This window comes from Leptodactylus fuscus, chromosome 4 (genome assembly GCF_031893055.1).
Source record: "Leptodactylus fuscus isolate aLepFus1 chromosome 4, aLepFus1.hap2, whole genome shotgun sequence".
In the NCBI taxonomy this organism is placed as follows: Eukaryota; Metazoa; Chordata; class Amphibia; order Anura; family Leptodactylidae; genus Leptodactylus; species Leptodactylus fuscus.
This window is the reverse complement of record NC_134268.1, coordinates 97,068,321-97,083,515: the sequence shown is the minus strand read 5'-3', so window position 1 is coordinate 97,083,515 and position 15,195 is coordinate 97,068,321. Positions and strand designations below refer to the sequence as shown.

General features: G+C 41.0%; 1 protein-coding gene across 2 annotated transcripts in view; it reads right to left on the bottom strand.

The window, feature by feature from the left end:
* The window catches only part of KDM1B (lysine demethylase 1B), a 62,035-nt gene that overhangs the window by 16,484 nt on the left and 30,356 nt on the right, over positions 1-15,195 (bottom strand). For both annotated transcript variants that reach the window (XM_075270922.1, XM_075270924.1), the window contains 5 exons: positions 13,644-13,781; positions 10,995-11,166; positions 9,788-9,915; positions 7,731-7,862; positions 4,893-4,967 (listed from right to left, as the gene is read on the bottom strand). In XM_075270922.1, coding sequence (XP_075127023.1) covers positions 4,893-4,967; positions 7,731-7,862; positions 9,788-9,915; positions 10,995-11,166; positions 13,644-13,781 — 645 coding nt within the window. The remainder of the gene's footprint in view (positions 1-4,892; positions 4,968-7,730; positions 7,863-9,787; positions 9,916-10,994; positions 11,167-13,643; positions 13,782-15,195) is intronic.

The following is a 15,195-nucleotide window of genomic DNA, read 5'->3' as shown; positions in this document are numbered from 1 at the left end:
AGTTTCTAATGCAATTTCTCCCGTGCACAGAAATACCCCACATGTGGGTGTAAACTGATTTTTCGGCAGACGGCAGTGCATGGAAGGGAAGGAGCGACACAGGGTGTTTGAACAGCAGATTTTGCTGGAATAATTTTCAGGCACCATGTCTCATTTGCAGAGCCCCTGGAGCAGGGGTCGGGAACCTATGGCTCGCGAGCCAGATGTGGCTCTTTTGAAGGCCGCATCAGGCTCGCATACACATCTAAAGGTTTTCTACAGTACTACTGGGAGAGGTCCTGGAGCTGGTCACCGCACGTCTGTGCATGTCTCGGCGGTTAGATGCATACACCCGTAACATGCGTCGCCAGCGTAACTAACGTAACCAGCGTAGCCATCGTCCTGCCGCTCCAGGTTGGTCATGATATCATGACCAACCTGGAGCGGCAGGGCGCTGGCTACGCTGGTTACGTTAGTTACGCTGGCGACGCATGTTACGGGTGTACGCATCTAACCACCGAGACATGCACAGACGTGCAGTGACCAGCTCCAGCGGTAACAAGCACTTGCGACCCGAGGGCACCCCAAGACTTTCCCCAGGTCCTTCCCAGGTCCCCAGGTATTGTTAGGGGTCACCCTGAACTGCCAGAGACCCGAGTCCAGGACGAGTCCTGCGAGTCTCCGCTCTGTTCCCGCCACCATCTTCTGCTAGGCCGGAGGGCCTTCCTACAGCTACATCGCTGCAGAAACAGTTGGGCAGCAGAAACTGGGCCTGAGTTGGCTGGTGAGGATTCTTCACCTCCTGGAGAAGATTCTTCACCTCCTGGAGTCCTGGACAGACCCCTGCCGCAGATTGCTAACCGAGTCACGTTTCTGACGCCATCTTTGGGCCTGTAAGTTGACAACGCTCTATTCTACTACTCTTTCATTACCAACTCCCCTCGAGTTACATCCCTGGTGTCTCTGTCAGAGATTTTGAGCTACAAGCTGCTGACCTAAAGGCCTCAGACATGTGGGTGACTAAGTTCAAGTTACTGAATGAAGATTTGGAAACACTTGCACGACAGCAAGCAGAGTTGGCGAGCAAACACAAGTGGGTAGAACTGAAAAAACTTCAAGCCGCAGACCAGATGATTCTCAAAACTTGGAACGCGATTCCTCTCACATACCATACACTGCAACGTGTGAGTATTGCTGTACTGACAATGTTTGGCTCTACATATGCTTGTGAGCAGTGTTTCTCACATCTAAGGAACATTAAGACCAACCTACAATCACGTTTAACAGATGGAAGTCTCAACGCCTGCATGAAGCTAAACCTCACCACCTATAAAGCAGACTACAAAGCCATCAGCAAATCCATGCAATACCAGAGGTCACATTAATGGTAAGTAGTACTTTATTCATCATTATTCATTATTGCTTAGCAACAGAATTTTGTATGGCTCTCGCCCAATTACATCTTGAAATATGTTGCATTCACGGCTCTCCTAGCCAAAAAGGTTCCCTACCCCTGCCCTAGAGTAACAAAACAATGGAAACCACATAAAAGTGAGCCCATTTTAGAATCTACACCCCTCACAGAATTCATCAAGAGGTATAGTGACCTTTTTGACCCTACAGCTGTTTCACAGATTTTACTAACATTGGGATGTGTAAATGAAAAATGACTAAAATGTCACTTTATCCCCAAAGTTTTCATTTTCACAAGGGGCTAAAGGAGAAAAAGCCCCCCACAGTTTGTTAAACAATTTATCCTGAACACGGCAATACCCCATATGTGGCCATAATCTGCTGTATGGGAACATGGCGGGGCTTGGAATGGAAGGAGCGCTATTTGGCTTTTAAAGGGCAGATTTTACTGGAATAATTTTCAGGTGCCATATCGCATTTGCAGAGTCCCTGGAGTACCAATACCATGGAAACCCCCTCATTTTGGAAACTACACCCCTCATAGAATTTATCTAGGGGTAGAGTGAGCATTTTGACCTCACAGCCGTTTCACAGATTTTATTAACATTGGGACGTAAAAATGAAAAATTACTTTTTTTTTTTCCAATAAATCGTCCATTTAGCTCCATATTTTAAATTTTTGCAAGCAGTTATAAAATTAAAAGCCCCCCATAGTTTGTTACACAATTTCTCCTGAACATTGCAATACCCCATATGTGGCCATAATCTGCTGTATGGGTACATGGCAGGGCTCAGAATGGAAAGAGTGCTATTTGGCTTTTGAGGGCAGTTTTCTGGTGCCATGCTGCATTTGCAGAGCCCCTAAAGTATCAATACAATGGCAACCCCTCAAAAGTGACCCCATTTTAGAAACTACACCTGTCAAGGAATGAATCAAGGGGTATTATCATTTTGAGCCTAAAAATGCTTCCCAAAAAATAATGTACAAAATGAAAATTGAAATTTTTAAAGAAATATGCCATTTCGGTGCCCAATACGTTGCACCCACTTTGTGTTGTCAGAGACCTGCACTCCTAAAACTATTAAGTAGGCGATCCCGAGGGTCAAAAAATTATATATGTGGGTGAAAACTGCTGCTTGGGCACACAGCAGGGCTCAGAAGGGAAGGAGCACTGCGCTTTTTAGCTTTAGGGGTACAGATTTAGAGGGACTTTCTGGGCGCCATGTTGTTTTGCAGAGCCCTGGAGATACCAGTGAACTGGAATTCCCCAAGAAGTGACCCCATTTTGTAAGGGCAATTTTAGGGTCTCTGCAAAAGTGTGATGGCATCCAAAAAAAAACCCAAACCGTATAAGTCTGCACTCCAAAAACCAAATAACCCTTCTACCCCTCTGTCCGGCTGTGCCCTAATATCAGTTTATACCCACATATGACATTATGTACGTTATCCCGGGTATACCAGTGTCATACATATGGCGTAAACTGCAATTTGGGCACACAGCAGGGCACAGAAGGGAAGGAGCGCGATGCGGTTTTTGGAGTGCAGATTTGGATGTTTCGTATCTGGACGTCATTTCATGTTTGTAGAGCCTGTAAAGTACCAGAAAAGTGGATTCCCCAAAGGAGTGACCCCATTTTGAAAACTGCACCCCTCAAAGAATTTATATGGGGATGTAGTGAGTATTAGCATGCCAGAAGTGACTGCACTGCGGATGGTGAACAGGGAACATGTATGCTGTGCGGAGGATATTTCAAACACCAAATTCCCTACTATGTCCCAGTAGCTCCTATAATTGGGGGAGTCACTCTGGGGGATCACTTCTGGTGTCTTTTCCCTCATAAGCTGTAAATATGGGGTGTCCCCTGATATCCGCTCGCACAGCTTATATATTCCCTTCCTGCCGCAGCCAGTTCTGTTCTAATAATTTGACGATTTTGGGGGTTTTTTGTCTTCACGTTATGCAAGGTATATTTTCTTTATTTTTCTGGTGACCGTAGCCATATAAGGACTTGTTGTTTGCAGGATGAGATGCATTTTGTAATGACACCATTTTTGGGTGCCTGCACCTTATTGAGTACTCTTTATTAACGCTTTCTTGCTGGATTTGAAAAAACAAAACAAAAAAAAAAAAAAAACAACAATTCTGATATTGCATTTTACCTTTTATAATTTTTCACCATGCAGCGTACAGTATAAGTAACATGTTCCCTTTATTCTGCGGGTCGGTACGGTTACAGCGATACTTCATTTATATTATTTTTTTATGCGATACTAATATTGCAGAACAAAAACACATTTGGGGACATAAATAATTGATTTTTGCATCGCCGTCTTCTGAGAGGCGTAACATTTTTATTTTTCGGTTGACAGTGTTGGTTGAGGGCTTACTTTTTGCAGGACAACCTGTGCTTTTTATTGGTACTGTTGTGGTGTACGTATGACTTTTTGATAACTTTTTATAGTATATTTTGTAAGATGAGATGGAGAAAAATCATTACTTCCAGCGGGTTTTTTGGGATTTTTTTTTCCGCCGTTCACCGTGTACATTAAATATTGTTTCAGTTTTGTTGTACAGATTGTTACGAACATGACAATACCAAATATGTATTGTTCTTATTAGTTTTTAGGATTTTTTTCAATATAATTCATTTTCTATAGGAAAAAGGGAATTTTTTTTTTTTTTTATAACTTTCTTAAAAAAAAATTCAAACATTATTTATTTTTTTTGCACTGTTTTTTTTTTTTTTTTTTTTTTTCACTTTTCAGGTGTCCATTTAGGACACTTGATTCAGCAATACTTTGATTGCTGATAGTGTGATGCTCTGTGAGACACAAAATGCACATGTCTCAGTGCATCACAGGAAGTCAGGCTGTGCAGACGCACAGCCTGACGTCGGAAGGTCCTGGCAGGATCAGCAAGGTATGTGGGGGCTCCGGGAAGCCTGGGGTCACTGGCCAGACCCCGGGCTGCATATTACAGACACCGGCACCCCTCGATCTCGCTGCGGGCGGACTTTGACGTAGTATTACTTCATGGTGCGCAAACTACCTCATACTACATCAAAGGTCGCTAAGGGGTTAAAAGGGTTGTCCAGTTTTAGCAAATAAACTTTATGGTTTGTGTAGTGAAAAGCAATACCATTTTCCGATATTTAAGTCCTGTATAAATGCCTCACGGTTTTCTAGATCTCTGCTTGCTATTATTTATTTTGCTTACTTCCAGTGGATAAAAAGGAGTCCATGGTCGGGTGATGAACACACAAGGGCACAGCTTGTTACAGTCACAGCATAAAAGACAACGAATTGTGCGAATTGTGTGAACCTTTAACCAAAGTTCCTCACATTTCTAATTGTAAAGGACACGTTCAATTTTAAGCAAATATTAGGAAACTGCTAAGATGACAACATAGCAGTTCAAACTAATAATCACTTAGAATATGACGAATATGTTTATTTAAAGACATTTACACCACAAAATTATAATTCTAGGAAACTATACCTTTTGTGCACTGTAGATTTTATCATCTGCTGTTGTTAAACAGATTTCTGGTCCACTGTAGTCGATGCTTTTAACCTGTCAGATGGTACATCAAGAAAGAACAACACACACGGGTGTGAATTTGTGAGTAACATTAGCTGTGTTTATGTAGCTGCGTATTGCAAAGATTAAAAATTATATCTAAGCTTATCATTTTTGTCATCTAGTTCAACTAATTACAGTAATGTGCAAAATTTTATGGTATGACTGAGGAAAATTGTTTCAAAAGTAAGTGTTAGTTTAGTTTTGTCAATTAATAAAATGCAAAGTGAATGGGAAAAAAAACCAAACAAAAAAACCAAAAAACTCATGACTTTTATACTCACCGTAAAAAGGTAGTGGATGAAGGACAGCGTTGTCCCTGTGGAAAACAAGAAAAAGAGGCTTTCGGGACAGGACAGCCAGTTCAGAAACCCTGCAGATGGAAGCAATGGATACCAGAAAAGCAACCTCCAGGACAGAAAGCAAAGACTCACGCAAACGCTCAAAAGGGGGAGACTAAGAACGAGTTTAAAGGTCCCACAGTTCCAAGGGAATATAACGGTTCGGACCAGAAGACGAAGGACTGCGCGAATCCAAAAAAAATGAGTAGCAGAACTCATAATTCCAGGCAAACCTCAATAACACACAACGCGTTTCAGGGATTTGAACTACCCCTTTATCAAGTGTGCATCGAACTCTACCTGTATAGTTCACCTGGGGGAGAGGAGGCTCCTCCTTCGTCTTCTGGTCCGAACAGTTGTATTCTCCACACACTGGTATCAAATGGTGACAGTGGCGATCCAGTTTTCTTGTTTTGCCTTTAGTGGTTGATTGTGGCCCTCACACAACCCCAAAAGATGAGGAGCCATCTTGTCTCACTCCTTTACATTTTCATTTATAAATGATAATGCACTACGCACTGTTTGGTGCTTTTGTTTTATTGTTTTGTACAGTTCCAAGGGAGGATAGTAGGGGGAGCACAATGTGCAGATCCCTTAAGGAAAATCTTCATCTGAGGCCGGGTGAACAAGATCTCATGAAAGAGTGGAAAAGGCAGAAAAACCTGCCATTAAAAGAAGGACTAAGCCCCTCGTCCACACAGGACTGGAGAAATTCTACGGTACTAGAAAGAGAAAATGAGAGTGGGTGGAAGACCTTACTCTCACACCACCGTATGTAGGCCCTCCGTGTGCAATGATGGATCTTGCAGACTGGGGTTTCTGAACCTCGAGCATGGCCTTGATAACAGGCTCTGCAAAACCATGACACCTCAGGATCTCGGAATCAACAGTTACAGAGATAAATGCAGAGGAGGTAAGGTGGGGAAGAGGACAAGGTGCGACCGCCTGCAGGAACAGGAGATCTGCATACTAGGCCTGGTGGGACCAAATTGGAGTCACTAGGATGTTTGGAACACCCTTGCTCTTCAGTTTGTTGAGAACCTGAGAGAGAAGAGGCAGAGGAAGGAACTGGTACAAAAGCTGGAATTCCAACCAGGAAATCACAAGAGTGTTGGAAGGGATAGCCTGAGGGTCCAGGGACCTGGCCATATAGAGGTGGAACTTGAGTTCAGACAGAAAACGAAGAAGTCTATATCGAGCATCCTGTACCAGAAGCACAAATGAAGATCTTCAGGTGAAGAGACCACTTCCTCAGGACGAGCTTGCCGCAACTTAGGTAGTCTGTTGTCCAAATGTCCACGCCTGGAATGTGGACCACTGACAGGACTGAAACATGACGTTTTGCCCAAAGAAGAGAGCGGGAAGCTTCTTGCATGGCCAACCAGCCGCTGTAGCCCCACTGATGGATAAAGTAGGTGACCACAGTCGAGAAGTTTGTCTGGACTCTGACCAGACATCTTTGGAGGACAGAAGTCTAATGAGACAAGACTAAGAAGATGGCCCTCAGTTACAGCAGACTGATGTGGAGGGAGGTCTCAAACGGGTCAAGGCACTAAAGACCGTTCTCCAGCTGGAAGGACTGGTGAAGCAGAGAACATCAGCCAACACAGGAGGGAAGAAGGACTTCCCCCTCCCCCGTGAGAGACTCCTGGAGAAGAGAGCCACCAAAGAAGCTCTCAACTATCCTGGGGAGGCAAGAGAATCAGGAGGTTGAGGCTGGACAGAATCTAGTCCCAGTGGACCAGACCAGGACCAGCATGTAGAGAGCCTCTGAAGGTGGGACACACCAGATCGGAACGCTGGGATCTTGGAGTCTAATAGAGGGATCCTGCAATGGTGCATGATAAGGATCATACCCAGGAATGTACGAGACAGGGAGAGATCTTCATGCAAAAGGGGGCTTGATGCAGGACTACTAGGTAGGTCTGGGCTTGAAAAGGGGCTTGTTGGAGCGGGAGTCTTGGGAAGCCTGTCCTCCAGAGTGAGAGGGTTAACCACAAAAGGAGTGAACACGCAGGAGGAGGATGGCTGGCGCATAGGACGGCTCTGGGGGAGATCTTTTTTCCCCCTTTGTATCCTCAGAGACAAGCTTTTGTAGGACTTTGCCAAAAAAAAATCCCAGCTCAGGTCGTCCCGAAAGAAGGGAAGAGCCACATTCACTTTCTTAGAGACAGACGAGTCAGCCATTCAACTGGCTAGCACAGTGCCTGTGAAAGGGATATTAGCCTAGAGAAGGAGTCAACATCTTATTATACTCCTAGAGTAAGCCTCCTAGTGGCCAGGTCTATACCTATGGTATTGTGTAACCCAATGAAATAAGTGAGAATTTTTTTGTTAATTTCTCCTTTTAAATGTATTAAAGCATAACAAAACAAAAACAAACTATAAAGAATTTGGTCCAAAGTTAAAAACTTACAGGTGATTTGAATAGAATATCAAGCCCTTCTGCCAATTTGTCAGTGATTGATGTATAACCAGAAGTCAACATTGTGTGATCTCCTGCAAACTGAGCAAAGAATTCATTGTGATCCCAAGATCGAGCAGATACCTGTAGATGGAAAAGAAAAATCAAAACGCATGACACAGACGTGAAGAGAGCTTAATTCCCCTCTTTCTACTGAAATAAACATACGAAAATTGAATATATTAGAAATAGCTGTTGGCCGAACAGGTTTCTTATTTGTATGGGCAGATTAAGGCCAGTATGTCTTCCTAGCAAAAATGCTGCCACATCTGCACATTAATACAGAACACCAGTGACTGTCTTTCTGCTGTCTCAAATATCAGGTCTTTGCTCTATCTGAAACTAAATCACTCTAAGACTGAACTACTACTGTTTCCAACATCTAATAGATCTGTCCCTGATATATCCATTGAAGTCTCAGGCCTTACTATAACTCCTAGGCAGCAGGCCCGCTACCTCAGGATTATGTTTGACTCAGACCTTTCCTTCACCCCCCCATATCCAATCATTCATATGCTCATGTCACCTCCACCTCAAAAACATCTCCAGAATACACCCTTTCCTTATCAGAGATACATTAAAGACAATTATTGTCTCTCTGATTCATTCTCGCCTTGACTACTGTAAGGGCTCGTTCACATCTGCGCCTGAGAGTCCGTTCGGCAGGTTTCCGTTTCCTGCACAAAACAGGGCAGGGGATGAAAACCTGCCGGCATCTTTCAAACCCATTCATTTGAATGGGTTTGAAAAGTCACCGGCCGTGAGCGCCGGTGAGAGTTTTATGCGCTCCGTGACAAAACCATTTTTTTTTTTTTACTGGACACAGAGTCGGACATGCAGTACTCTGTGTCCGGTTTAAAAAAAAAAAAAGGGTTCGCCGCGGAGAGCTCAAAACGCTCACTGGCCAGACTCGGCATGACAGGTTTCCATCTTCTGCATGCAGAAGACGGAAACCTGATAACGAAGACCCGAACGCTGGTATGAACCCAGCATAACTCCTTACTAATCGGTCTTCCCCTTATTAAACTCTCCCCTCTACAATCTATTCTGAATGCAGCGGCCAGGCTCATCTATCAGGCTACACGCTACAGTGATGCCTCCGGTCTGTGCCAGTCGCTACATTGAATAAAATATAAAGTTATCACCCTCATCCACAAGGCTCTCCATAATGCTGCACCCCCATACATTTCCTCCCTCATCTCTGTCTACTGTCCAACCCGTGCTCTCCGCTCACTCAATGACCTAACACTTACATCCTCTATTATCAGAACTTCCCAAGCTCATATACAAGACTTCTCCCGAGTTGCACCACTTCTCTGGAATGCTCTATCCCGGACAATTAGATTTCTACAGCTTCAAGCGCAAACTAAAGACACATCTTTTCAGACAGGCCTATCACAAATCCTAATGCAAACCCTACTGTACCGTAATTAGAATCCCCAAAATTTAACCCTCCTCTGTTCCTGCTCCCACATTTCCTCACATGATATGATGCCATCTCAGGCTAACTTTATAGGTCCAAGCTCCATCCACATGTTACAGGACACCACTAGTGATGGCTCAAAGTTTTAAGTTTGTGTAATGACAGTAACCTCTATTACAAAAGTGTCTGACCTCTGCATAAGCAATGCCGCCCCTGCTACCTCTTGTGTCACCCCCTCTACCTCATAGATTGTAAGCTCTTGCGAGCAGGGCCCTCAGTCCCATTGTCTGAAATGACTTTCTTTGTAATGCATCTTTCTGTCTGTATTTGAACCCTATAAATTGTACAGCGCTGCAGAATATGTTGGCGCTATAGAAATAAAATGTATTATTATTATTTTGAATGGATAAAGGGTTATTACAGAATACACAACAAGTTATAGCAACAAAATTTTTTGGTATAATTACATTTACAAGTATGGAATTTGAGAAGAACTACTGGTAAGCTATTTAAGAAGCTTCAGCAACACCATTTCTGACGGGCAACAATGATGGTCACTTTCACTAAGAGCCTTGAAGATACTTGCATTGTGTAAATTACTTCCACAGGCATACTCTAGGTTGCTGAGGTGGAACTGTAAAACCTTTTCTTCCACATCTGTAAATTGGATTCCAGATTCCTGAATAAAAGTCTTGTAAATCTCCTGTATCTTATCTGTAAAACATAAAATACAGCTACTGTACACACAAAATATAGGAACAAACGCCATGATGCTAAAGAAGACAGAGCCTTACATACACAATTTTCCAAGAGGAGTACGTAGAGTAATAATGCATAACAAGATGGCCATACCTTTTCAACAATGAATACAGATTTCAGCTGATTTCATAAAAATACATACTACATGGGGAAAGTATTGGAACACTTCCTAATCATTGAATTCTGATGTTTCATTGTGTCCCAGTGTCACAGTTGTATAAATCCAGCACCTAGCTATGCAGTCTGCCTTCAAAAACATTTGGAAAATAATGACTCGTCCTAAAGAGCTCTGTGAATTCCAGCATGGTACTGTAATAGGATGCCACAAATTGTATATTTCTAACTTCCAAGATATTCTGCGATCTGCGAATGGTAATACTGAACAGTGGAAATATTTAAGAACCACAGCATCTAACGTAAAGCCTTCCCAGAATAGTGAAAGTGGGTTTACTGCAAGAGTGAAAGGCAACTTCACATTAAAGGGGCTCCATCATTGGGAAATGTCATTTTTAATTAATCACATCTTTGCATAGGCTTTATAAAGGCTATACCATACCTACCTTTTGTATGTAAATTGCCTCAGTGGTTTCTGAATAAGTCCGTTTTTATGCATATGCTAATTAGACTGGTGCACGACGCATTGTGCACCCCCTTTGCTATTGTTTCCTATGGTTGTATACAGCACAGGCTGCTGCTGCTGCTGATGACTCAGCTTCCTGTTTGCACACACATAGGAGAGAACAGCAGGGACGAGTGCTGCTGGGAACTTCCTGTGCTGCCTGGAAGCTCATTAGCATATGAATAAAAACGGACTTATTCAGAAACCACTGAAGCAATCTACATACTAAAGGTAGGTATGGAATAGCATTTCTAAAGGTTATGCAAGGATATGATTAGTTAAAAATGACTTTTCCAATTATAGAGCCCCTTTAATGGCCTTGAACTGGGATGGGATGCCATACAAGCTCATGGTGGTGTCCCAATCTTTTGTCCAGATATTTTGCAGAAAATATCCAGAAACCTGTGTAGCATACCTCCAAGTGGGACATCTTGATGCTGACTTTTATCTTTCCTCCATTCTGCAACAACATCTAGTATGGCATTAAAATGAAATTCCATGCGCTTATCAATAGATGGATCAGTTAATCGCCCTCCTTCCTGAATTAAATCACATTTGTCACGAAGTTTCCGCATTTTAATCCCAATCTGTTAAAATGTGAATGGAACAAAAATTAAAGCAGTTTACAGGAAAATGATGACAAGCAAGTAATACTCATAGTGTATGTTCACGCAACGGAATCGAATGCTGATTTTGAGATAAATTCTGCCCCACAATCCGTGGCAGATTCCGCTCCCCATTGTTTTCATGATTCAAAATAAAACATCCTGCTTGACCTTGCTGTAATTGTGCATCACGAGACACCCCACAATTAGGCTCATTCACTGTCCATACTCAGAGAGGGAAAGCTGGGGCCGGAAAATGAAGAGGAATCTGAGGCAGAAGTTCATCTCAAAGTCCTCTTCATTTTCAGGTTTATGAATGGTCCCATATTCTGCAAAAGTTCCCAATTCAGTTGAAGGTTACTTAAAGTGGATCTTGCGGTTAAATGTAAATACAGAATATTCATTTTCTAATAAAAACTGTAATTTTCAGGATCCTTTACCATTCCTGACCACTAAATTTGAAAGCTCTTATAAGTAATACTAAGACAGAAGAATCCAGCCAGCCAACCTACAGCTCTGTATCACAATCAATATAGAATGCCAGGAGAATAAACCATCTCACCATAAAACTTATCGTTTTATCAATAAATACATTAAAAGCCCATACACCATAGATTACCAGTCCATATATGATAAATAGAAGTCCAGTACTTCTAATTAACCTGCTTCTAATGTTTCATAAGAACCTACAACTTAGAGACAGATCCTACAACCACAAGACAGAACTAAAGTTCTCCCTGCAAGAAGGCACATAATATGTATGGGGATGCAGAGTATATGTTAATATGAGTCACCATCAAAAGGATGTTAATATAAGTATGTATTATACTAATATATAAAACTAATGACCCTCTTACTATCATCATAGAGGGAAAATATGTCAGGCATTTTTGATGTATTCAGTCCAAGTTCACATGACAGATCCCATGCATGCTATATGCTTTATATGCTTCCGTTCTAGCCCGGTTGTCTAAACAGCAATAAATATTTAACCTGAAGTACCTCCAAAACTTTAGTTCTTAATATGTTACATGGGTATTCATACTGATTAAGAAATAAATTCATGAATACATACACCCTTTGATCAACCACACAAAAATCAAATTATATATATATATATATATATATATATATATATATATATATATATATATATATATATATATATATATATATATATATAAATTACATTTTGCTACTTCCTTTCAGCTTTCCCCTGGGACTCAAACTAGTGACTGTAGGGAAAATTCTTTCTATTGAATGGACAGAATATTAAAAAAGAAAAGAAAAAGAAGGATTACCCTTAATGGTATAGTGTTCTGTTTAATTTCCTGAAACACTATGGAGCAGATTTATTAAAATCAAATGCACCTGAACTCTGCTTCAATGAGTCCCAAAATACTGGAATGCATGCCCTCTGCCATATTTATTCTGAACTTAAATACAATTTGCCACTAAATATACAAACAAATTTATTTGCATCAAAATTTAGCTGCAAATAATTTGGTCTAAAGTAAAGCAATCAAGAGATGGCGTAAAGTTAGACAAAAGTCTCTAACATGGCTACAAGTGTCTAGTGAGATGCAACAAATTTATCATTCACAAACTTCACAGTATCTAATGGTCTTGTACAAAGAAAAAAAAAAATCTTAACTTTTATTAAATAAAAGTTTCCAGTAACTTATGCCAGAAATATTCAGTAACCAGGGACAAACCACAGAGGTGGGACAGTATGACTTGGCTTAGCACCTAATCTGTTTGGATGCACTTACTTTTGATCCTAACCCACAGTTCAAGCCTCCCATAATCTAGAGTCACAAGCAGTACATCATATACGGAGATGTAAGGGTTGACTTTTTTATATTGACTACTATTCAACAGCTACTATGCAAAATGACACACACCAGAGCGGATATTTGGAGTTTAGGTATGACACCACAATATTATGAATAACCCTTGTGAGAGTGTGTCTGCGACACTCATCTCTGGAGCATTGCAGTACCCCGGGGGAATAATTTAGTGTTGCTCACTACTTATGGACCTGCTTTAGTTAGAGGCAATTCTCATTGGCTGTCTCTATACAGTTACCTGGGATCCTTTATATTGATATACAGTGGATGTCCAAACATCTATTTTTATTTTTTAGTCAATAAAGGTTAAATTTTTTTAATACAAGACCATTAGATACTTTGAAATTCGTGTTTAATTGCTGGTTTGTGAATTAAATGTGAATTAAATGATAAATTTGGCACAACCAATTCTAAACTGCCCAAATTTAAAACACTTCATAAATCTGCCTCTGTATGGTGAAATTGCTATTATTATTTTACAAATATTTTGTAGTAATATTATATATGTTTAGAGATACAACTTCTGCAACTCTATAACTATATTTTGTTTAGAGATATAACTTCTGCAACAGACAGTTTAATAACAAATATATCAACCATGAAACGCACTTGCTCACACATTATTGCAATAGGATTGTTGGTGCAACCATTCACAATCTGGGCTCCTTTTCCAACGGTGACTCCCTTAAATGATTTGTCATCCCAGACTCTACCGCCACATCGGCCTCTTGCTTCAAGTATCATCACCTAAAGAAACAAGTGGAAATAATGAATTTTTCAATGTATATATGTAGTAAACTGCAATGACTTAGCTAGCAGTTCTTCAGTTGTCACATTTACTGTTCATACCTGTGCATCACATATACAAAGACACAGTTTACAGTTCTCAGGTGCAGAGGACCGAGTTAATCTACTCTAACAAAAATGAAAGAATTCTGCAAATATATTCATTTCCATTCTAAAACGTACCTGTGTAAAGGTGACTTTACAGGATAAAAAGCAATGTGTGTAAATATGGTGTAACACTATTTGGCCATTCTATGACTATATAACATATTTTTGCTTACAGTTTTCCTCCTGCAAGCTTTGTAAAAAAAAATCTTTAAAGAGAATGTGACTCAAGCTATGCTAGTCACTGACAGGGAGTGGCATAAAACTTCACTTTTATTTAATACAAATAAAAAATGTCTGATAAATCCAATGAAAACGTGATAATTCATAGGTTGTGAACTACAATTAGCTGCCACTTGCCTATGTATTCAATTGTCCCATAAAGGTAATTCATGCCAAGTATTTTTAGATACCCCTGATAACTTGTGTATAGTACGTGCTAACTGAAATGCCCAAAGTATTATATATTCACACTCCCAATTATCGATTATCCAAGTAAATAGGCTTCTCTAGATATTAGAAAGTTCCTTCTCTGTAAAAGGAACACATGGAGTGTCTATTCGTACTGCCCAAGACACTCGGAGCTAGTGGGTGTGAATATCAACTTAACCCTCAATGGGTATGAACATCAACTTAACCCGGAATGCGTTTCACCCCCAAGAGATTGGGGCTCATCAGGAGGAAGATGACATAACAATGGACCCAAGACTGACAGATATGCGGTTAAAACTGCAGTTACCATGGCCCCAATGGTGGACCACGATACTTCGTTGGAAGCCAGAGGCTTTGTAGTTCTCCCTGTGCTTGTACTAGCTACCATACACAGCTCACAGTAAGTAGAAGAAGTGAATAGGATTTATAACTCTCTTTCACAAACAGCCCCAGGATCATGGAAGACCTATAAAGAGAAGTATAGCCCTCTTCTGATTTGAATCCAGCACTTTTGCTGTGACAAGAAGAACTATCCTATCTAACTGCATGAGTCTTAACCTGGCCATGCATGTTAGATTTATACAGACCATCCCAACATCAACAGTAAAGGAGTTGTACAGGCAAGACTTTTAAGAGTTTAAATATTCTGGGGACAGGAAAAAATATATTATTTTTATTATTAATTATTATTATGATGATGTATATTTACCTGTTCCAGTTTTTCCTGTGTCATCCCTCGCCTCCTTCGTCTGCATTCCCAGGTCTCTTCTGTCATTGTGCTGAAGCCGTTGATTGGCTTCAGTGGTCATGTGACCACTGAGGTCAGTCAGCAGGCCTC